The sequence below is a fragment of the Salvelinus alpinus genome, chromosome 12 (assembly GCF_045679555.1).
Source record: "Salvelinus alpinus chromosome 12, SLU_Salpinus.1, whole genome shotgun sequence".
NCBI classification, from domain to species: domain Eukaryota; kingdom Metazoa; phylum Chordata; class Actinopteri; order Salmoniformes; family Salmonidae; genus Salvelinus; species Salvelinus alpinus.
In genome coordinates, this window is record NC_092097.1 from 40,612,577 (window position 1) to 40,636,910 (window position 24,334).

The 24,334-nt window shown below is 43.7% G+C and overlaps 2 protein-coding genes across 3 annotated transcripts in view; one reads left to right on the forward strand and one right to left on the reverse strand.

Annotated features, from left to right (window-relative positions):
- Positions 1 to 19,158, forward strand: LOC139536094 (calcium/calmodulin-dependent protein kinase type 1D-like). Its single transcript, XM_071336244.1, has 12 exons — positions 1 to 534; positions 4,992 to 5,117; positions 5,212 to 5,286; positions 5,542 to 5,680; positions 6,154 to 6,277; positions 6,582 to 6,657; positions 6,894 to 7,006; positions 15,040 to 15,118; positions 15,287 to 15,374; positions 15,499 to 15,818; positions 15,935 to 16,046; positions 16,202 to 19,158. Exons 1-11 carry the CDS (start codon positions 449 to 451, stop codon positions 16,005 to 16,007), a joined length of 1,299 nt encoding a protein of 432 aa, XP_071192345.1. The 5' UTR covers positions 1 to 448; the 3' UTR covers positions 16,008 to 16,046; positions 16,202 to 19,158.
- The window catches only part of LOC139536093 (laminin subunit beta-3-like), a 20,042-nt gene continuing 14,402 nt past the window's right edge, over positions 18,695 to 24,334 (reverse strand). For both annotated transcript variants that reach the window (XM_071336243.1, XM_071336242.1), the window contains exons 14-22: positions 24,014 to 24,174; positions 23,603 to 23,814; positions 23,255 to 23,458; positions 22,958 to 23,102; positions 22,529 to 22,736; positions 21,838 to 21,979; positions 21,515 to 21,691; positions 21,245 to 21,407; positions 18,695 to 18,954 (exon numbers count right to left, since the gene is read on the reverse strand). In XM_071336243.1, the coding sequence (XP_071192344.1) occupies positions 18,815 to 18,954; positions 21,245 to 21,407; positions 21,515 to 21,691; positions 21,838 to 21,979; positions 22,529 to 22,736; positions 22,958 to 23,102; positions 23,255 to 23,458; positions 23,603 to 23,814; positions 24,014 to 24,174 (1,552 nt within the window). In that variant the 3' untranslated portion in view covers positions 18,695 to 18,814. The remainder of the gene's footprint in view (positions 18,955 to 21,244; positions 21,408 to 21,514; positions 21,692 to 21,837; positions 21,980 to 22,528; positions 22,737 to 22,957; positions 23,103 to 23,254; positions 23,459 to 23,602; positions 23,815 to 24,013; positions 24,175 to 24,334) is intronic.

Below are 24,334 nucleotides of genomic sequence, written 5' to 3' on the forward strand. Positions count from 1 at the left end.
TCCTGCACCCCTTTGGGCCTTCTGTAAGTAATAGGTACAAACAAGCTTAGCCCAATCATGACTGACCTCATACTGAACATGCAAGCTTTATGTAAGGAAAACAGGGTTGTATACAAAATGAAGGTACCTAACAGAGATATCCACCAAAGCCATGGTCCCCAAACATTTTTTGTTTTGTGATCTACTTGAAGTGTGTCTTGCCATATTAGTCCTAAGACGTGACCCAAGAGGAACTGGCTGTGACCTACCAGTTGGTCGGTCCCCAGTACCCACCCGCCATTTGTGAAACACTGGCCCAAAGTGTTTGGTCATGTTCTTTATGTGTGGTGAGGGTTGTCGTTACAAAAATTGATGTATATACATCTAAGACAGCCCAGTCTTAACGAGACAGAAGAGTAAACCTGCCTGTCTGTATGTTGTTGTTCCAGGAGCCTGCAGTGACGACAACATGGGTCGCAAAGAAATAACTTGCAGTTGGAAGAAAGTCACCAACAACATCAGAGATGTGTTCGAATTCAAACAAGCGCTGGGATCGTAAGTACTTTGTCTGATATGATTAGAGCCTGGAGGGTTTTCCTAGCCAGGTCAGTGTTTAAAACCACCACTTAATCATTCTAAGGGGACACTGTAGGCAAACCTTGGTGTCTAGGTTTTAATATACATTTTAACTCTGTCTCTGTGCCTCAAGCCATTTAATGTGTTTTACGTTTTTAACTCAAAGCACTTTTACTTCTGGGCAGGGCCCTCACGCACCCCAAAAATCTGAGGGGGCATAAAGTATGGCTGGGCGGTGGTCTGGAGGGGGCTAGGACCCCGTTGGGAAGTTGGAGAATTTAGCACTTTTCATACACCTGAAGCAGCCTTTTCCTACAATCTAGAGCCATAATCATTATGATGAATTCTATTCTATTTTCTTTATATCTAAGCATACCTCTTGAGCTGTCTGTATCCTCCTGACTGGTGTTTTCTTTTTAAATAAACTAAATAGGCTTCTCTGCTAAAATCTGGGTAAAAGTTTAAAAGGAATGTGAATCTTATTCAGTACATTTAATAATTGCTTGCCAGCAAGCATGACAGCTAAAATAGTTAGACAAGCTAGCTATTCTAACTTGATTGATAGCCTGAAATGGCTTCTTGGTACTGTAGCTAGTTAGGTTCCCGATATCCCAACATCATATCTGGCCAACAACAAAAACATTTAATTAATAAATAAATACACAGTACCAGTCAAAAGTTTGGACACACCTACTCATTCCAGGGTTTTTCTTTATTTTTACTATTTTCTACATTGTATAATAATAGTGGAGACATCAAAACTATGAAATTACACAAATGGAATCATGTAGTAACCAAAAAAGTATTAAACAAATCTTCAAAGTAGCCACCCTTTGCCTTGAAGACAGCTTTGCACACTCTTGGCATTCTCTCAACCAGCTTCATAAGGTAGTCACCTGGAATGCATTTCAATTAACAGGTGTGCCTTGTTAATTTGTGGAATTTCTTTCCTTCTTAATGCGTTTGAGCCAATCAGTTGTTGTGACCAGGTATGGTCACAGAAGAAAGCCCTATTTGGTAAAAGACCAAGTCCATATTATGGAAAGAACAGCTCAAATAAGCAAAGAAAATGACAGTCCATCATTCCTTTAAGACATGAAGGTCTGTCAATCAGGAATATTTCAATAACTTTGAAAGTTTCTTCAAGTGAAGTCGCAAAAACCATCAAGCACTGTGATGAAACTGGCTCTCATGAGGACCGCCACAGGAAAGAAAGACCCAGAGTTACTTCTGTTGCAGAGGATACGTTCATTAGAGTTACCAGCCTCAGAAATTGCAGCACAAAAAAAATGCTTTACAGACACATCTCAACATCAACTGTTCAGAGAGTGCGTGAATCAGGCCTTCATGGTCGAATTGCTGCAAAGAAAACACTACTAAAGGACCCCAATAAGAAGAGACTTGCTTGGGCCAAACAACACGAGCAATGGACATTAGACTGGTGGAAGTCTGTCCTTTAGTGTGATGAGTTAAAATTTTTGATTTTTGTTTCCAACCCCCGTGTCTTTGTGAGATGCAGAGTAAGTGAACAAAGATCTCCGCATGTGTGGTTCCCACCGTGAAGCATGGAGGAGGAGGTGTGATGGTGTGGGGGTGCTCTGCTTGTGACACTGTCTGTGATTTATTTAGAATTTAAGGCAAACGTAACCAACATGGCTACCACAACATTCTGCAGCGATACCCCATCCCATCTGGTTTGTATTTAGTTGGACTATCATTTGTTTTTCAACAGGACAATAACCCAACACACCTCCAGGCTGTGTAAGGGCTATTTGACCAAGAAGTAGAGTGATGAAGTGCTGCATCAGATGACCTGGCCTCCACAATCACCCGCCCTCAACCCAATTGAGAGGGTTCGGAATGAGTTGACCACAGAGTGAAGGAAAAGCAGCCAACAAGTGCTCAACATATGTGGGAACTCCTTCAAGACTGTTGGAAAAGCATTCCAGGTGAAGCTGGTTGAGAGAATGCCAACAGTGTGCAAAGCTGTCATCAAGGCAATGAGTGGCTACTTTGAAGAATCTAAAATCTAAAATATATTTTGATTTGTTTAACACTTTTTTGGATACTACATGATTCCATGTGTTATTTCATAATTTTGATGTCTTCACTATTGTTTTGCTTTTGGGATAATTTACATCATTTAATATGTAGAACCTACCTGGGTGACGCACGGCAGACATTTTTTGCTTGGTCGTTTTCACTGGACCTTTGTTGCTGGGTAGCGACTCTTGTCAGCTTCTTAACTCAGACAAAAGTGCCATTATTACATGATTTAGGGGATCTCCAGGAGACCTACTTTACCGGTTTCCAGAGAAGGATCCTAGTTTAGCACTATAATCCTGGACGGGCCTGAACATTCCACCCAGATTATCAGGACCCAGGTCAGGGCAGGTCTTCTTTATCAACTGAAGTGGAATACTTGGCGCTCACACAATACAGCCTCTTTCTCTTTAGATACGGTTCAACTAGTACCCAAGTACAGACAATTCTTTAGAGATTTTTGAGATGAGATTGCAAAAGTAACCAAAAGAGGACAGGACATTGCAAAATGTTGTAAAAATTGTTAACCAATATCTGCCCAGTGTGTGAGCGTACATGTTTAGTTGTGTGTTTGTGCCTGAGTGTGTGCTTGTCTGTGTGTGTGGGCGGCCGTGTGTTCATGTAAGCTTGTGGGCGTGTGCATGTGTTGGTATTTGTTTTTGCAATGTTTCCCCTAGGATTTTTTTCAGCATATAGGGAAAACACTGGTGTGTTTATACATTAAGCCCATGTGTTTGAATGTACAGTATGTGTGGGGTATAAGAGGACTTTATGACTGTTTCAGAGTTTGTTGTGCTTTGCGAAATCAAATAGAAGAAACGGCGTTGTCCACACAATGCTGATATCTGCAGAGTGAGAGTGGTATGTCTGCTGGCCCCTGTTTATCTGAGCCTCCTGCTCAAGCAGCTTATACTCCAGAACATCCCTGGCTGTGAATGAGAGGCTGACGTTGAGAGAGAGGTGTGAGCCAGGCAGGTGAGCAATGACGTCCTTACAGCTCAGGAACATCCTAACTCTGTTATAGGATTAGGGGCCTGGGATTGTGTGTCTGTGTGTTTACTGTGTGAGGGAATGTGTGTGCCTGCATGTCTGCGTGTGTGAGTTTGACTGTGAATTTAAGTATCTGTATGTGTGTGTTCATCAGACCTGGGTTCAATTAGTATAATTTTCTTTCAAATACGTTAAGTGTCTGATGGAGCCTTTTAGGAGTATCAGATGAGAGGAATTTGCACTTTTGGAACTAGTATATTGGTCCCATTTTGCCAGGAAGCGAAGTGGCAAGCTCAATCAAAGTGTTTGAAAGAAAACAAATAGTGCAGTGTTTGAACCCAGGCCTAGTTGTGTCTGTCTGTATGTCTGTCTCTCCCAGACAGTGATGTCTTTGGGCACAAACACACTCATTGCATCAGTATCACAGGTGTCGGAATGTGACGGTCAGGCCCAGAGTGTCTGCTAAACAGAGGATTACCCTCACCTTGGTCTCCTTCAAACAGGGAAATCAGCAGATGGAGGGTAGATCCATTTTGAGTCTTAGGATCCTTTTGGCTCCCTCCCAGGCATTAACACTAACTTCTCTCCTGATGTCATGTTATGGCTGGGGTGTTTGTTTGGTCTGACGAAGAAACAACCCACCCACAGCCTGCTCAGGGTTCATCCAGGGTTGACTGTGCTAGGTCAGACAGAGACAAATGGACACAATGAACAAATTAAGACCACAATGGAAATAAGCCTCCAGGCTTTATTGTGTTTTTAACGGCAATCATTTTTTATGTATGTTATGTTGTCTCCCGCTTGAGCAGACTACTACTTTTAATGATCTAATCAGTTCAATCAATCAATCAATCAGTTCAGGGGTCCCTGTCCTGAGCTTCAGGCTGGGTTATGTAAAGTGCTTGAGCACTAGTCCTGCCCTGCTGCTATTCACAGGCCTCAGGAGCACAGGCCTCAGGAGCACAGGCCTCAGGAGCAGAGGCCTCAGGAGCAGAGGCCTCAGGAGCACAGGCCTCAGGAGCACAGGCCTCAGGAGCACAGGCCTCAGGAGCACAGGCCTCAGGAGCACAGGCCTCAGGAGCACAGGCCTCAGGTGCACTGGCCATACCTGAGCCTCTATCTGGGACACCCTCGTCTCGTTCCTAGCTGTGTGTCAGCTATGAGCCTGGCTAGTGAGGCTGGGTGGTGGTGACTCCACCTACAGTACATGGCGTTAGGTAGCCTAGCTGTTAGAGTGTTGGGCCAGTAACCGAAAGGTCGCTGGTTCGAGAACCAGAGCCGATAACTTGAAAAATCTATCGATGTACCCTTGAGCAAGGGACTTAACCCTAATTTTCTCCAGGGCGCCTTACTACTACTACTACTACTAACCTTTTTCTCTGTCTGTCTGTGTGGGAATGTAGGGGTTCGTTCTCCGAGGTGTATTTGGTGCGAGAGAAGAAGACAGGAAACCTGTACGCCCTGAAGTGTCTGAAGAAAAAACACCTCAGCTGTAGCAACCTGGAGAACGAGATCACTGTGCTGAAGAAGTGAGTACACGCACGCACACACACACGCTCATACTCTTACACACTCTCACAGCTGAACAAGTTAACATCACATATCTCTCAATCTTCCTCTCAGGATAAGGCATGACAATGTGATTGGACTGGAAGATTTCTATGAGACTCAGACACACTATTACCTCGTCATGCAGCTGTGAGTGCAAACCATTATCACTACATAAGCTAAATACATGTATAAATGTTACTATTTTAGAGAACTCGCTGTATTAGTCAGGTGTTTAATAAGGGTTGTAAATGCTGGTGATGAGAATGGTGATGATGATTATGCTGATGATGGTGATGCCGATGATGATGATGTTTATGGTGATGACGAGGATGTTTAAGGTGATGATGCGGATGATGATGGTGAATATGGTGGGGAGATTCTGATGTGTGTGTTCTTTCCTAGGGTGTCTGGTGGAGAGCTGTTTGACCGTATCATAGATCGGGGGGTGTACACAGAGAAGGACGCCAGCCAGCTGGTCCGCCAAGTACTGCAAGCTGTCAACTACCTTCACGAGAACAGCATAGTGCACAGGGACCTCAAGGTATGTTACACACACACAGTCAACATACCTGGTAGAGTGAGGGTCAAAGTACATTTTAATGTAGGTAAAAAGTAAATAAATAATATACAATTTGCCACTCCAAACATATCTCATACACGTTACTATATCATCAGTGGTGTATTGGAGGGTAAACACACATATAAGCCCCAGTCAAACATATCTCATACACGTTACTATATCATCAGTGGTGTATTGGAGGGTAAACACACATATAAGCCCCAGTCAAACATATCTCATACACGTTACTATATCATCAGTGGTGTATTGGAGGGTAAACACACATATAAGCGTTTACCCACTTTTTACTAGAAAATGCATTGAAAGTATAGGGAGCGTTACTTTACTCACAGCGAACCTCGAACCCATCTATTTTTTGTATACCATGTTGAGAGAACAGTTCCTCTGCTGCTTGTTGACCCTCTCCCCCTCTCTCTCCCTGTGTGTGAGAGCAGCCAGAGAACCTGCTATACTTCGACTCAGACGAGAACTCCAAGATCATGATCAGTGACTTCGGCCTGTCCAAGATGTCCGACCATGGAGTGATGTCCACAGCCTGCGGCACGCCAGGATATGTTGGTGAGAGTGTGTGTGTGTCAAATCAAATCAAATTTGTCACATGCGCCAAACAGGTGTAGACTTTACTGTGAGATGCTTGCTTACGAGCATTTCCCAATGATTCAGAGGGCTCGTAAGCAAGCATTTCATGGTAAAGTCTACACTGTTGTATTCAACGCACGTGACAAATGCGATTTGATTTAATGCAGATGTGCAGCAAGTGTGTGTTAGATGGTTGGTCATTAAAATAGAGAGTAAAGCTTCATTGCACAGCTAGAGAGTATTAGCATGGTATCTAACCCTGTTTATATTTGATCCTCTACAGCCCCTGAAGTTCTGGCTCAGAAACCCTACAGCAAGGCAGTGGACTGCTGGTCCATAGGAGTCATCACATACATCCTGTGAGTGCCTATCTAGGACTTCTAGATCTATATTTGCCAGCACCTCTTCTCAACCATTTCATAGTATCAGGATGACTGCATTATGAGATGGTATTTCTATATCACTTTTGGGAAAAGTTATTGTAATTCTATGATGAATTCTGTGTTAACTCTTTAAAAACTACTGGATGTTCCCTCTCTCTCTGTGTTAACTCTGTAAAATGACTGTATGTCCCCTCTCTTTCTCTGTGTGACAGGCTGTGTGGCTACCCTCCGTTCTTCGAGGACAACGAGACACGTCTGTTCGCTAAGATCATGAGGGCCGACTATGCTTTCCACTCGCCCTTTTGGGATGATATCTCTGAGTCAGGTAAGACAAAACCACCACATCAACAACAACAACAAGGGTATTTCAAGTGGAACTGACAGCATTTTAGCAACATGAAATCTTATTAAAATCTGTTCATATACACCTCACAGAAGAATATGACACCTTTTTTTTACATTTTCAGACAAGCGAGCACTTAGATATGGTCGTTTTCATAAATTCATAGAATGTTTGGAAATGACGTTGTAATGAGTACGATGGGAGACAGAGTGCTGGTTTCAAGTGTAGGGCGCAGCAGGTGTTTATTAGTAAAGGACCACAGGAGGAGGCAGGTAGCTGGGTCCAGGGGCAGGCAGAAGGTCATACACAGGGACTCCAAAAAGGTAACAGTACAGGCAGGGAAAAAGCTAGTAACGTGGTCCGGGAGATCAGGCAAGAGGGAGATGTCAGGAAATCTGATAGGCAAAAGTACAGGCAGGGAGGTGTCGTTAGTGAGGATGGCCAAAAACTACGATACACGGGAGGACTAATACGGAACTAAACAGAGCTTCGAATAGAATGTGTACCAAAACAAACAATACCTAACAATGATGGGGTGCAAAGAACTGAACTAAATAGTGTGTGTAAATGACATACAGGTGTGTGAACAGGTGATTAGAATTCAGGTGATTGGGATCTGGAGAGTGAGCTGCGTTCAGGGGGTTTATGTGTTTGAGAGAGTGGGCTGGAAAGTGAGCTGCGTTCAGGGGATCTACGTGTTTGAGAGTGTGAGCTGGAAAGTGGGCTGGAAAGTGAGCTGTGTTCAGGGGATCTACGTGTTTGAGAGTGTGAGCTGGAAAGTGAGCTGCATTCAGGGGATCTACGTGTTTGAGAGTGTGAGCTGGAAAGTGAGCTGCATTCAGGGGATCTACGTGTTTGAGAGTGTGAGCTGGAAAGTGAGCTGCATTCAGGGGATCTACGTGTTTGAGAGTGTGAGCTGGAAAGTGAGCTGCATTCAGGGGATCTACGTGTTTGAGAGTGTGAGCTGGAAAGTGAGCTGCATTCAGGGGATCTACGTGTTTGAGAGTGTGAGCTGGAAAGTGAGCTGCATTCAGGGGATCTATGTGTTTGAGAGTGTGAGCTGGAAAGTGAACTGGAAAGTGAGCTGCATTCAGGGGATCTATGTGTTTGAGAGTGTGAGCTGGAAAGTGGGCTGGAAAGTGAGCTGTGTTCAGGGGATCTACGTGTTTGAGAGTGTGAGTTGGAAGCAGACATTACAGACGTAGAGTAAGGCATTTGTGAAAATTCTAAAGCAATATAGAGTGTGAAAGCGTCCGTGCGTTTGGACACTAATAGACACTGCAGGATATAAAACTGAATAAAAACATCTGTCCTGTCCAGAGTCTACGCAGACCGGATTCTACGCAGACGGGTGTGCCATAGCCAATCAGAGCTACAGTAGGCCTATATGCAAAAAAGCCATTTGCCACACGGGTCTGCCATCATTCACTTTGAGCTGGATTGTGTGTTTACAGGCAATAGCAACAGCGTGACTTTAGATCATTAGAACAAACAAAATACACCCGAATGGATTTCTGCAAATATGTAAATACCACGGGAGTCCTACATTTGAGAACTTCACAATACTAGTGATCAAACAACCATGAAAAGGTAGTCTATCTCTCCCTCAGTTCCCTATGTTTATTTATTTCACCTTTATTTAACCAGGTAGGCTAGTTGAGAACAAGTTCTCATTTACAACTGCGACCTGGCCAAGATAAAGCAAAGCAGTTCGACACATATAACAACACAGAGTTACACATGGAGTAAAACAAACATACAGTAGAAAAATAAGTCTATATACAATGTGAGCAAATGAGGTGAGATAAGGGAGGTAAAGGCAATAAATAGGCCATGGTGGCGAAGTAAATACAATATATAATACAATACAATACAATATAGCAATTAAAACACTGGAATGGTAGATTTGACAGTAGATGAGTGTGCAAAGTAGAAATACTGGGGTGCAAAGGAGCAAAATAAATAAATAAATAAATACAGTAGGGGAAGACGTAGTTGTTTGGGCTATTTATAGATGGGCTATGTACAGGTGCAGTGATCTGTGAGCTGCTCTGACAGCTGGTGCTTAAAGCTAGTGAGGTAGATAAGTGTTTCCAGTTTCAGAGATTTTTGTAGTTCATTCCAGTCAATGGCAGCAGAGAACTGGAAGGAGAGGCGGCCAAAGGAGGAATTGGCTTTGGGGGTGACAAGTGAGATATACCTGCTGGAACGCGTGCTACGGGTGGGTGCTGCTATGGTGACCAGCGAGCTGAGATAAGGGGGGACTTTACCTAGCAGGGTCTTGTAGATGACCTGGAGCCAGTGGGTTTGGCGACGAGTATGAAGCGAGGGCCAGCCAACGAGAGCGTACAGGTCGCAGTGGTGGGTAGTATATGGGGCTTTGGTGACAAAACGGATGGCACTGTGATAGACTGCATCCAATTTGTTGAGTAGGGTGTTGGAGGATATTTTGTAAATGACATCGCCGATGTCGAGGATCGGTAAGATGGTCAGTTTTACGAGGGCATGTTTGGCAGCATGGGTGAAGGATGCTTTGTTGCAAAATAGGAAGCCAATTCTAGATTTAACTTTGGATTGGAGATGTTTTATGTGAGTCTGGAAGGAGAGTTTACAGTCTAACCAGACACCTAGGTATTTGTAGTTGTCCACATATTCTAAGTCAGATCCGTCCAGAGTAGTGATGCTGGACGGGCGGGGAGGTGCAGGCAGCGATCGGTTGAAGAGCATGCATTTAGTTTTACTTGTATTTAAGAGCAGTTGGAGGCCACGGAAGGAGAGTTGTATGGCATTGAAGCTCGTCTGGAGGGTTGTTAACACAATGTCCAAAGAAGGGCCAGAAGTATACAGAATGGTGTTGTCTGCGTAGAGGTGGATCAGAGACTTACCAGCAGCAAGAGCGACATCATTGATGTATACAGAGAAGAGAGTCGGCCCAAGAATTGAACCCTGTGGCACCCCCATAGAGACAACAGGCCCTCAGATTTGACTATGTACATCAACAAGATCAGCAATTAATGCTAGCTAGGGCAAGATGAGCTAAAATCTATTGAGGGAACATTAGATAAACCCTCTCAAACATTTTCAGCTAGTTGTCTGTCAAAATTGCACTGATAAATGATGGGGAATAGTAGCCTGCTCGTCCTTCTGCAACTTGCCTGTCAATGCATGCTTGTCCAAACCCACTTTTTGACAACTGAATGAGAACTTGCCTGCCTGCCCATTTGATCGATGCCAAATACATTTGATTGACAACTAAGAGGTATGCTAGTCGTTCAAGTTCAGCATACTGTAGCTAGCTAGCTAGCAAAGCGATTCACATTTATCGCTAGTTAACCAAATGACACCTGCAGCAGCTCTAGCTGTAGCCAACAAAAAACGATATGAGGGGGAAAAGTCGGCACTCACCCACTCCTCCAATGACATGACATCCTCCCAGCAGCAAGCTAGCTAGCTAACGTTAGACTCCGTGTTTTTATATTGCTAAATAAATAGCTTGCTACATAAAAAGATAGCCAAGGGGTGTCAAACTCTATCAGCGCACAGACCATATAAAAAACAGCAACTTTGCAGGCTAGAAATTTACAAAAAAAAATCCAACCGCAACCCAAACTGCCCATTGTTTAATTAGAAAAAAGATGTCCCTTTTATAATATCTACTTATGTACATAGTAGGGCTACCTGACTAAAAAACATCTTGTTAGACCGAAAGTCATCTGTTCTTTCGACCAATCGATTACACAAACGTGTATTTTTCCATATATAGACACACCCTATGTGTTTTAATAAAATCAACTATATGCATTGAGCTTGTCTGATGCTTAAGCTTACGGTTTGATGCCTCAAGAGGGCGCCAGAGATCTAGATAACCAGAAGAAAACTGACCCAACTATTCTCCTCCCGCTCCTGCTGACTTGTGCTAATTCTCCTGAAGTTGTCGGGTTATAGCCTACACGAGGAGTCTGCAACCTTTCTCATGTGGAATGCCATTTTATCTTACCATTTCTACCGTTCTGCGTGCCAGTTATGGTGTTCATGTGCATATTTTTGTGAAACTGTTTAATTTAATTTATAATAAGGTCATATCTCAAAATCATTGTCATGTGGTTAATCAAAATTCTATCCAAATCTAAATGAAAATAATACAAACATAAAAAGTAACTTCTATTGGCATTGCCAACCATGTAAAAATAGCCTCCATAAAGCCGACAAATAAAAACATTGCAGCCTGCAGGTAGAAAATATCCTGATAAAAATAAATATCCTATAAATCGCATTGGCTACACCTGGCCTATCTGCAACGAAATTTGAAACATTGTGTCAACTATTAACTTGGGTCCGGCCCGAAGCTTGCGCAACATTGTATAAAATATTCTGGGCCCTCAGAGTTTCCCATGCCAGTAAGCTCAGGACAGACACAGCTGTAGGCTATTTGCGCAAGAGATAAGAAGCAGTGCTTGACTTGGGAAGAAGCTCACCGGAGCTGGGTACTGGCACCTCAAATGTTCTACTGCTTGAGCTCCTCTTTCTCTTATAGAATATTAGCTCAAAAGTATTGTGGAGCTCCTGCACCTAAATATAAACAGTACCAGCACCCAAAATTAGTACCTGAACCTATTTCAGTCCAAGTCAAGCACTGATAAGCCTTTTTTATTGACGTTTCCACAGGATCAGAGCATGACATTTTTCCCTTTCACGCTGAGTGGTTATCAAAAGGGAGAGAGCTGGAAAGATTTTTCAAATACATTGAGGAACTATTGTAATTCTCAATGGATGTAAAAACAGACATAGTTTGCTTGCTGTTTGAGGTGAAGACAACTATGTCTGTTTTTGGGATCATCATGTAGAAACCAAAAAAGTGTTAAACAAATCAAAATCTATTTTATATTTGAGATTGTTCAAAGGAGCCACCCTTTGCCTTGATGACAGCTTTGTACATTCTTGGCATTCTCTCAACCAGCTGGGATGGGGTATCGCTGCAGAATGCTGTGGTAGCCATGCTGGTTAAGTGTGCCTTGAATTCTAAATAAATCACAGACAGTGTCACCAGAAAAGCACCCCCACACCAACACACCTCCTCCTCCATGCTTCACGGAGGGAACTAGATGTCGACCGATTATGATTTTTCAATGCCGATACCAAAACCGATTATTGGAGGACCAAAAACAGCCGATACCGATGGATCGGCTGATTTTTATATATATTTGTAATAATGACAATTACAACAATACTGAATGAACACTTTTATTTTAACTTAATATAATACATAAATAAAAATCTATTTAGTCCCAAATAAATAATGAAACATGTTCAATTTGGTTTAAATAATGCAAAAACACAGTGTTGGAGAAGAAAGTAAAAGTGCAATATGTGCCATGTAAAAAAGCTAACGTTTAAGTTCCTTGCTCAGAACATGAGAACATATGAAAGCTGGTGGTTCCTTTTAACATGAGTCTTCAATGTTCCCAGTTAAGAAGTTTTTAGGTTCTAGTTATTATTGGAATTATAAGACTATTTATCTCCATACCATTTGTATTTCATATACCTTTGACTATTGGATGTTCTTATAGGCACTATAGTATTGCCAGCCTAATCTCGGGAGTTGATAGGCTTGAAGTCATAAACAGAGCTGTGCTTCAAGCATTGCGAAGAGCTGCTGGCAAACGCGGGAAAGTGCTGTTTGAATGAATGCTTACGAGCCTGCTGCTGCCTACCACCACTCAGTCAGACTGCTCTATCAAATATAAAATCATAGACTTAATTATAATATAATAAATACACAGAAATACAAGCCTTAGATCATTATTTTGGTCAAATCCGGAAACTATCATTTAGAAAACAAAACGTTTATTCTTTCAGTGAAATACAGAACCGTTCCGTATTTTATCGAACGGGTGGCATCCATAAGTCTAAATATTGCTGTTACATTGCACAAGCTTCAATGTTATGTCATAGTTATGTAAAATTCTGGAAAATGAACTAAGGTCTCTGTTAGGAAGAAATGGTCTTCACACAGTTTGCAACGAGCCAGGCGTCCCAAACTGCTGCATATACCCTGACTCTGCTTGCACAGAACGCAAGAGAAGTGACACAATTTCCCTAGTTAATATTGCCTGCTAACATGAATTTCTTTTAACGAAATATGCAGATTAAAAAATATGTACTTATGTATTGATTTTAAGAAAGGCATTGATGTTTATGGTTAGGTACTTTGGTGCAACGACAGTGCTTTTTCGCGAATGCGCTTGTTAAATCATCCCCCGTTTGGCGAAGTAGGCTGTGAGTCGATGATAAATTAACAGGCACCGCATTGATTATTTGCAACGTTTGATAGCTAGTTAAGCTAGTAATATCATCAACCATGTGTAGTTAACTAGTGATTATGTTAAGATTGAATATTTTTTATAAGATAAGTTTAATGCTAGATAGCAACTTACCTTGGCTCCTTGCTGCACTCGCGTAACAGGTGGTCAGCCTGCCATGCAGTCTCCTCGTGGAGTGCAATGTAATCGGCCATAATCGCCGTCCTAAAATGCTGATTACCGATTGTTATGAAAACTTGAAATCGGCCGTAATTAATCGGCCAGCCTCTAGTGGGAACCACACATGCGGAGATCATCCGTACACCTACTCTGCGTCTCACAAAGACACGGCAGTTGGAACCAAAACTCTCAGATTTGGACTCATCAGACCAAAGGACAGATTTCCACCGGTCTAATGTCCATTGCTTGCGTTTCTTGGCCCAAGCATGTCTCTTCTTCTTATTGGTGTCCTTTAGTAGTGGTTTCTTTGAAGCAATTTGACCATGAAGGCCTGATTCACGCAGTCTCCTCTGAACAGTTGATGTTGCGAAGTGTCTGTTACTTGAACTTTGTGAAGCATTTATTTGGGCTGCAATTTCTGAGGCTGGTAACTCTAATGAACTTATCCTCTGCAGCAGAAGTAACTGGGTCTTCCTTTCATGTGGCGGTCCTCATGAGACCCAGTGTCATCATAGAGCTTGATGGTTTTTGCGACTTCACTTGAAGAAACTTTCAAAGTTCTTGATATTGTCAGGGGGTGGGTGTAGCTGGTGCATGAAGTCAGGCGCAGGAGAGCAGAGATGAGTGAACAACGCACATTACTTGCGAAAATAGCACAAAGTAACAAAATCATTGTGCGAACAATAATGGTTACTGTACAACACGGGTGAACACAGCACCCGGACCAAACCAGCCGGAAACGTACCGACCTTAACAATAAACAATCACACACAAAGACATGGGGGAAACAGAGGGTTAAATACATGACCAGTAATTGGGAAATGAAAACCAGGTGTGTGGGGAAAAACGAGACAAAACAAAAATGGAAAATGAAAAATGGATCGGCGATGGCTAGAAGACCGGCGACGTCGACCACCGAACACCGCCCGAACAAGGAGAGGCATCGACTTCGGCAGAAGTCGTGAAAGATATGTTCCGTATTGACTGACCTTCATGTCTTAAAGTAATGATGGACTGTCGTTTCTCTTTGCTTATTTGAGCTGTTCTTGCCATAATATGGACTTGGGCTATCTCTGTATACTACCCCTACCTTGTCATAACTGATTGGCTCAAACGTGTTAAGAAGGAAAGAAATTCCACAAATTAACTTTTAACAAGGCACACCTGTTAATTGAAATGCATTCCAGGTGACTACCTCATGAAGCTGGTTGAGAGAATGCCAAGAGTGTGCAAAGCTGTCATCAAGGCAAAGGGTGGCTACTTTGAAGAATCGCAAATATAAAATATATTTTGATTTGTTTAACACTTTCTTGTTTACTATATGATACTATATGATTCCATATGTGTTATTTCATAGTTTGTCTTCACTATTATTCTACAATGTGGAAAATAGTAAAAAATAAAGAAAAACCATTGAATGAGTAGGTGTGTCCAAACTTTTGACTGGTACTGTATATATTAAAGATATTCATAATTTTTAGAAGGCTGAAAGTTCCATGTCAGTTGTTGATGTTTCTGTCTGTCTCTGTTCCATAGCGAAAGACTTCATCCGGAACATGATGCAGAAGCACCCTAACAAACGGTTCACCACAGAACAGGCCCTCAGACACCCCTGGTGAGTCACACACACAGATCCAGGATCAGCCTATCCTCTCCTCATCTTAACTATGGCCATCAGAGGAGGAAAATAGAAAACTGACCTCCGATCAGTGTCTAGGTAGCTCACTCTTTCCTGTTTATTACTTGTTCCTGGTGACCCTATCAATGTCATTTCCTGTTGCAGGATCATTGGAAAGACAGCGAGGGATCAGGACATCTATGAATCAGTCAGCATGCAGATCCAGAGGAACTTTGCCAAGTCCAAATGGAGGGTGAGCAACATATGAGGCGACATACAGTATGCTAGCATACATACATTTATTATATTATTATTATTATTATTAACAAAACCCAATTATGAATGCTAATATTCCTGTGTGTTTGTGTGTGTTACAGCAAGCCTTCAACGCCACAGCAGCCATCAAACATATGAAGAAGCTGCAGTTGGCCCACGCCGACCCCGACGCCCCTCTCCCTCCCATCCCTGCCATAGCCATCAACCCTTGCAACTCCCAGAATCCCCTGCGGGGTGTCAACAACATCACCACAGAGGACGTTGACGCCACCGGCAACCTCCCGATCCCAGTGTGTCACATGACCCCTCCAGAGGCACAGTACCGGGGCCTGAGAGCCAGTCACAGCGAGCCCATGCACGCGCCGGTCGTCATGGAGACATATAACGCAGAGAATTGCTCCTCATTCACGGCAGCTAAGAGGTGAGTCCAAGTGGACTGAGTGGAGGTTGAATGTAGCTGTCGGGGGGGTTCAGATATGTCCACTAAGTGTAGAATCTGTGGTTCTGAAGGCTCTGCTTTTTAATGTTGTGTTTCAGCTGTGACGCCATGAACAGGGTGACCAATAGGAATGGCCAGACGATGCAGACTGGGGTGTGTTCTGTCATGTGATTGGTTGATTGGCCTGAGGATCAATTCAACTACGTCAAGGTAAATTGGTCTCATATACACAATGCATGTTCATTTGAATACACTCATGCACACAATAAACAAAATACAGAGAGATAAGTTGATAGGAAAACACCCAACTTTCTCACATTAATTATATGAATCTTCATGTGGAACCCCCCTTTCTCTCTCTCCAGTGTTTCTGCAGTGTTGCAGTCAAGAAGTTTGAGCCACTCCTTGCTGCTCGACAGGTGTCTGTCTGCTGCCTCCTGCTGATTCATTTCTGTAGTGCTCTTCTGAGATTTTCAGGGGCCCATAGCAAGGACCCGGGGCCCGAACCTTCTCCAGAGGAGAACACAGGAAGACCTGGGGTTCATACCCAATTACAGTGCAGTACATTTACACTCACGCACAAATGTATGCACTCACACACACAAATGCAAACTTTAATTTCTTTGACCCAAGCTACTGTCGATGAAGCTTTAGAAGTGTACATTCTGTCCTTCTATCTCAACAGAAACATATATATATATTTGAATATTTGAAGTATTAAAAAATATGCAGTACCAGTCAAAAGTTTGGACACACGTACTCATTCAAGGGTTTTTCTTTATTTGTACTGTTTTCTACATTGTAGAATAATAGTGAAGATGTCAAAACTATGAAATAACACATGTAACCAAAAAAGTGTTAAACAAATCAAAACATATTTTGCACACTCTTGACATTCTCTCAACCAGCTTTACCTGGAATGCTTTTCCAACAGTCTTGAAGGAGTACCCACATATGCTGAGCACTTGTTGGCTGCTTTTCCTTCACTCTGCGGTCCAAATCATCCCAAACCATCTCATTTTGGTTGAGGTCAGGGGATTGTGGAGGCCAGGTCATCTGATGCAGCACTCCATCACTCTCCTTCTTGGTCAAGTAGCCCTGTCACAGCCTGGAGGTGTGTTTTGGGTCATTGTCCTGTTGAAAACAAATTATAGTCCCACTAAGTGCAAACCAGATGGGATGGCGTATCGCTACAGAATGCTGTGGTATCCATGCTGGTTAAGTTTGCCTTGAATTCTAAATAAATCACTGACAGTGTCACCAGCAAAGCATCATCACAACTCCTCCTCCATTCTTCACAGTGGGAACTACACATGCAGAGATCATCTGTTCACCGACTCTGCGTCTCACAAAGACACGGAGGTTGGAACCAAAAATCTCAAATTTGGACTCATCAGACCAAAGGACAGATTTCCATCGGTCTAATGTCCATTGCTCATGTTTCTTGGCCCAAGCATGTCTCTTCTTATTATTGGTGTTCTTTAGTAGTGGTTTCTTTGCAGAAATTTGACCATGAAGGCCTGATTCACACAGTCTCCTCTGAACAGTTGATGTTGAGATGTGTCTGTTACTCGAACTCTGTGAAGAATTTATTTGGGCTGCAATTTCTGAGGCTGGTAACTCTAATGAACTTATCCTCTGCAGTAGAGGTAACGCTGGGTCCTCATGAGAGCCAGTTTCATCAACTGTCAATGTAAATGCATTCCAGGTGACTACCTCATGAAGCTGGGTGAGCGAATGAAAAGAGTGTGCAAAGCCGTCATCAAGGCAAAGGGTGGCTACTTTGAAGAATCTAAAATATATTTTTATTTGTTTAACACTTTTTTGGTTATTACATGATTCCGTATGTGTTATTTCATAGTTTTGATGTCTTCACTATTATTCTACAATGTAGAAAATAGTCAAAAGAAAGAAAATCCCTTGAATGAGTAGGTGTGTTCAAACTTTTGACTGGTACTGTATTTGCAATGTATAATTGTCTATGACTAATGCTTATTGACCTATGGAAAACAAATGTACTTTTATTTATATATATATATATATACTTTTTTTGCTGATATGATAGCTGTGACAGCTAGATTCCAACTCATTAATTCTTTGGCTACTTTATGTTGTTGTCTGAACTGAATCAAGCTTTGTTGTTCTTTCACTCACATCTGAAACTAATAATGGATCTGGAGAAAAATGGAAACCTGGTAAAGTAATGGTTTCATCGAAAAGTTTATGAATACTTTACAACATCTCAGTATTCAAGGAGAAGGGTTTCGAGATGTCATTGTTGAAGTGTTATGTATTTTTATATTGACTGAATTCTTTTTTATCTTCTATAATCCTAAATGTAAGGCTTTTGACTGTTATGAAGCTTGCATTGACAGGTCTCACTATTTGAATCCTGACACCCATGTCATAACACACTGACTTTAGGGCGAGAAGGGTTTGGAGGGCTGTCGTTTCTCTGTGTAAGAGAAGATGGTTACACCACTTAAAGTGGTCCTGTGCACTAACACCACTTTACATACAGGGTTAAATGATATGTGCCACTTTTATGCCATAAGCTGCTATAGACTTCCTCTTGTATTGACGATGCCATTGTGACTGTATGACTGGAGATGCTCATATCTTATAACCACCGGCACTATACTTTGCGTCTTTGTTTTGTTTCTTCATAAAACAAATTATATAAACTTCCTCTTCTGTGCTTTGGTGTTCTCACCTTACACAATCACAGATCCCACCCCTCTCTCCTCGACAGCTATCCGATTGTCTCTCAAACCTTCCACCAATGTTGGGCCAATCAGGATGTACCATAGTAATAAAAACCTGCCACGCATTTAGGAAAACTCCCAGACCACACAACATCAATAATAAAGCTCTTTATTGGGACATTCATTCTACAAAAGTGGAACAAAATAAATATGTAACATCGCTCCTCTATCCCAAAGAACAGACTATGTGAGGATGATCTCTGCACTTTGACCTCAGCCCTGGCAGGTGGAGAAGATCGTGACCTTCTGTCTCATGTCAGCCACAAGGTCCAGCAGTTTGGCTTCCAGGCCAGTCAGCCTCTGGGACTTCAGTAGGACCTCATCCTGTAGACTATGCAGAGAGTCTGCTTTACCTGGACAGAAAAGGGGGGGGGGGGGGGCAGAAGAGAGAGAAGGAGAGGAGAGCAGGAGAAGGGAAAGAGGGAGAGAGAAGGAGAGCAGAAAAAGAGACAGAGGGAGAGAGGGAGAGAAGGAGAAGGGATAGAGGAAGAGAGAAGGAGAAGGGACAGAGGGAGAGAGAAGGAGAAGGGACAGAGGGAGAGAGAAGGAGAAGGGACAGAGGGAGAGAGAAGGAGAAGGGACAGAGGGAGAGAGAAGGAGAAGGGACAGAGGGAGAGAGAAGGAGAGGAGAGCAGGAGAAGGGACAGAGGGAGAGAGAAGGAGAAGGGACAGAGGGAGAGAGAAGGAGAAGGAGAGGAGAGCAGGAGAAGGGACAGAGGGAGAGAGAAGGAGAAGGGACAGAGGGAGAGAGAAGGAGAAGGAGAGGAGAGCAGGAGAAGGGACAGAGGGAGAGAGAAGGAGAAGGGACAGAGGGAGAGAGAAGGAGAAGGGACAGAGGGAGAGAGAAGGAGAAGGAGAGGAGAGCAGGAGAAGGGACAGAGGGAGAGAGGGGAATGTTTGATTCATTAATACTCATCACATAATTTCAGATTTCACCTCAGCATTCAGTGTCTTTTTCAATGTGCCACAAATGCGCGCGCATATACAGTGGGGAGAACAAGTATTTGATACACTGCCGATTTTGCAGGTTTTCCTACTTACAAAGCATGTAGAGGTCTGTAATTTTTATCATAGGTACACTTCAACTGTGAGAGACGGAATTTAAAACAAAAATCCAGAAAATCACATTGTATGATTTTTAAGTAATTAATTCGCATTTTATTGCATGACATAAGTATTTGATCACCTACCAACCAGTAAGAATTCCGGCTCTCACAGACCTGTTAGTTTTTCTTTAAGAAGCCCTCCTGTTCTCCACTCATTACCTGTATTAACTTCACCTGTTTGAACTCGTTACCTGTATAAAAGACACCTGTCCACCCACTCAATCAAACAGACTCCAACCTCTCCACAATGGCCAAGACCAGAGAGCTGTGTAAGGACATCAGGGATAAAATTGTAGACCTGCACAAGGCTGGGATGGGCTACAGGACAATAGGTAAGCAGCTTGGTGAGAAGGCAACAACTGTTGGCGCAATTATTAGAAAATGGAAGAAGTTCAAGATGACGGTCAATCACCCTCGGTCTGGGGCTCCATGCAAGATCTCACCTCGTGGGGCATCAATGATCATGAGGAAGGTGAGGGATCAGCCCAGAACTACACGGCAGGACCTGGTTAATGACCTGAAGAGAGCTGGGACCACAGTCTCAAAGAAAACCATTAGTAACACACTACGCCGTCATGGATTAAAATCCTGCAGCGCACGCAAGGTCCCCCTGCTCAAGCCAGCGCATGTCCAGGCCCGTCTGAAGTTTGCCAATGACCATCTGGATGATCCAGAGGAGGAATTGGAGAAGGTCATGTGGTCTGATGAGACAAAAATAGAGCTTTTTGGTCTAAACTCCACTCGCCGTGTTTGGAGGAAGAAGAAGGATTAGTACAACCCCAAGAACACCATCCTAACCGTGAAGCTTGGAGGTGGAAACATCATTCTTTGGGGATGCTTTTCTGCAAAGGGGACAGGACGACTGCACCGTATTGAGAGGAGGATGGATGGGGCCATGCATCGCGAGATCTTGGCCAACAACCTCCTTCCCTCAGTAAGAGCATTGAAGATAGGTCGTGGCTGGGTCTTCCAGCATGACAACGACCCGAAACACACAGCCAGGGCAACTAAGGAGTGGCTCCGTAAGAAGCATCTCAAGGTCCTGGAGTGGCCTAGCCAGTCTCCAGACCTGAACCCAATAGAAAATCTTTGGAGGGAGCTGAAAGTCCGTATTGCCCAGCGACAGCCCCGAAACCTGAAGGATCTGGAGAAGGTCTGTATGGAGGAGTGGGCCAAAATCCCTGCTGCAGTGTGTGCAAACCTGGTCAAGAACTACAGGAAACGTATGATCTCTGTAATTGCAAACAAAGGTTTCTGTACCAAATATTAAGTTCTGCTTTTCTGATGTATCAAATACTTATGTCATGCAATAAAATGCAAATGAATTACTTAAAAATCATACAATGTGATTTTCTGGATTTTTGTTTTAGATTCCGTCTCTCACAGTTGAAGTGTACCTGTGATAAAAATTACAGACCTCTACATGCTTTGTAAGTAGGAAAACCTGCAAAATCGGCAGTGTATCAAATACTTGTTCTCCCCACTGTATATATATGTTAGCAGATGTACATGTCTCCTTGCCATTCCCTATCCGTACCTGCTAGTGCCTTTATCATGTCTCCAGTGTCCTGGGCCAGAGAACCAGCCTCCTCCTGCAGCTTCTGGAGACGCGCCCCTGCTGTCCCCGTCCCATCGCCACGCCCACTGGTCCTCTCTGCAGCACGCAGCTGCTCCAGCTGCTTCTCCAGGGATGCCAGCTCCTACAAACACATAGGCAAAGAGACAGGCCATGAGTTGAGCACAAACTCATATACAGAGACGGACATACACAAGCAAACACACGTACACATACACAAACTAAACTCACCTTGGCCGCAGCGTCTGCCTCCCTCTTAGCTTTATCGGCCTCTTCTGTTGCATTCTGGGCCAGCATATCTCCAGAGCGCACCAGAGCCCTGAGCCCCTCCAGCTGAGGCTTCATCCCCTCAGCCAGGGCAGACACCTCCCCTAGCGCCTTCACCGCTGGAGACAACTGGGCCTTGGTCTGGAGGGAGTCAAAATAAGGATGTCATTGGGGGGATGGAGAGAGGAGGGATCAAAATGAGAGGAATAATACAGTAAGAAGCTGTTTAATCAATGTAGGTGTCAGACTAGTTTGGAAGCATATTTGTATTAATCTCCGTCTCTCACCTGTGTGAGGTTGCTGCTGATGTCATCCACTATGTCCAGGCTCTCCTGCACTTTTTCCTCCAGGCCAGAGAGGGAGCCCTCCACTGTAGTGAAGCCCTCCAACAGCCCGTCAACATCAGCCTTCACACCCAGCGCTGCGTCCCTGTCACACAACAACATAATAGCAATGTTACAGCAACCTTACTACAATGTTCACAGCAGTCACAACAATGTTAAAGTGACCTCAGAAACCACACAGAATTGTCATTAATTACAACAACTAGTCATACTCTACTTAAATTCATAGAAGATACTTAAAGACTTAAAGATACGTTACTTAAATGAATGGAAGATGTTTGGTGGTGAGGGTGCTGGGGGGTGCCCGCGCTTCAGACGGCTATATTGGCTCACTAATACAGGACTAGTAAAAGCCCAGTGCACTAGTTTGTGTGTATGTATTGATATGGAGGCTATGTGTGCCTGTTTTAAATTGATGTAGTTCTGTTCTTGTCTATTAATGTTCTGTATTATGTCATGTTTCATGTTTTGTGTGGCCCCCAGGCAGAGTAGCTGCTGCTTTCGCTAATAAAATACCAAATACCACAATTTTTTGTAGCACCCTCAGCACCCCTACTTCCTGCGGCTGATCTTAAATGTCTACAGTACATAAACCTGTCTTAAGACTGACAAAAGAGGTCATAAGGCGTTATACCTGGCGTCCCGAGCCTCCTGTAGCAGGCGCCGGGCGGTGTCGAGCTGTGGTCCAGCCTGGTCCAGGACTGCAGTGCTGTCTGGGAGTCCTGCCGCCAGGTCTCTGATCTCCTGGAGCTTCCTCTTCAGAGTAGCCAGACTGACAGGCAGCTTGGCATTCAGGATCCACTCACTCACTGTGCTGATGTGTGTCGGGTCTGATGATGGGTCTGGAGAGAGAGAGAGAGAGGAGGGAGGGAGGGAGGATATAGAGGGGAATATGGAGGATGAGAGAGAATGGAAGATAGGTGGGGGAGAGGGAGGGAGAGGAGGGGAATGTCATTAAACTAGAGACTCCCAAAAATTCTATACTACTACTTGAATACTTTTACGAAGAGTAAATAAGTAAGTGGTTATTGAAGGTACTGGAACATAACTGTCAATGTCTCACCTGACAGGAAGTCCTTCAGCTCTTTAACAAAGTCTCTCGTCTCCTGCAAATCTGCATCCAGGTCATCCCTGGCCCGCCTCATCTGATTGTCCAGATCGTCTGTGGACTGTCTGACCTTATTGGCTGTGTCCTGTGTTTCCTGGATCTGTGAATTGAATGGAGAAAAGAACAAAGCATTGAACGCCACATGATGAAACAAACCACTTGAACAACTAGTCATCTCCTTCATGTAAGTATTAAAACACTGTAATAAACGGTTAGAAACATACAGTAAACAAACAAAGTGTTAGCTCCTACCTGTGCAGCGGCCTGTGTGATCTTCCCATTGAGCTGCTTCAGTCTGTCTTTCACCTCCTCAGCATCATTCACAGCCCGGGTCCCCAGAGGCAGAGCCCCGACGCAACGCTCCCCACGGCCACAGGGTGGCGTCCCCTCTGCAGGGCACAGCTCACCATCACACTGAGCAGGGGTACAGGGGGCAAAGCGCATGCTGCCACACACCTGAGAGACAGGGAATAACAATACACATTCACATTTAGGTGGAGGTAGGGTTAGGGCTAGAGTTAGGGCTATGGTTCGGGTTAGGACTAGGGCTAGGGTTTGGGTTAGGGTTAAGGCTGGGACTAGGACTAGGGCTAGGTTTACCTGCTTGGCAGTGGGTGTGAGGTCAGGTTTGGTGTTCAGCTGGTGACTGAGTTTCTCCAGGTCTCTGGTGTTGGCTGGTTGGACCTGGTTCTGGAGGTCAAAGGCGTCTTTTCTGACTGCTTTTGACTGGTCTACAGTCTTCCCACTAGCATCAACACTTTTGGCAGAGTCAGTTGACTCGTCATAGGCATCCTTTATGGAAGAAAAGGCCCCTGAGAGAGAACCAACCAAGAGGACAGAAACAGGTGTGATAGCAGCCATAATTTAGCTCAAACCAAAACAGACTGGCATCAAGGCTTTGGTTCTGATTTTGATTGTGGATTCTAAATTCCACACTCTAAATTCTGAACCTTGTTTTTGCCACTCGACACATAGATGGTGCTCCTAGCTCTGTGGCAGTGTCTCCCTCACCTGCATTGTTGGAGTTGACAGAGTTCCTGAGAGCATCTCTCTTGGTGTTGTACACCAGACCCAGGCCGTCCAGTAGAGCCTGGAGTTCGTCCAGCTGTGTGCCTAGCTCAGGGGCTCGGCCTTGGGGTGACAAATCTCCATCCACCTGATCCAACTGGTCCCTGGAGGATTACAATGGATATGAGGGACAGTGAGCTGGGTAATGAAGGACTGTAGTCTACAGGAATAGAGGTGTTTAAATATATACACTGAAATTTTGAAAAGCAAAGTTTCGCAGTTTATGGAATCTGATGCCCACTTCTATTTAGACATTCTAAGTTT

What these genes read in the sequence shown, in the direction of transcription:
- LOC139536094 (XM_071336244.1), top strand. Translation starts at nt 449, where the DNA reads ATGGGTCGCAAAGAAATAACTTGCAGTTGGAAGAAAGTCACCAACAAC. An exon ending in TTCAAACAAGCGCTGGGATC is followed by an intron (nt 535 to 4,991) that starts GTAAGTACTTTG and finishes GTGGGAATGTAG; the next exon opens with GGGTTCGTTCTCCGAGGTGT. An exon ending in GGAGTCATCACATACATCCT is followed by an intron (nt 6,658 to 6,893) that starts GTGAGTGCCTAT and finishes TCTGTGTGACAG; the next exon opens with GCTGTGTGGCTACCCTCCGT.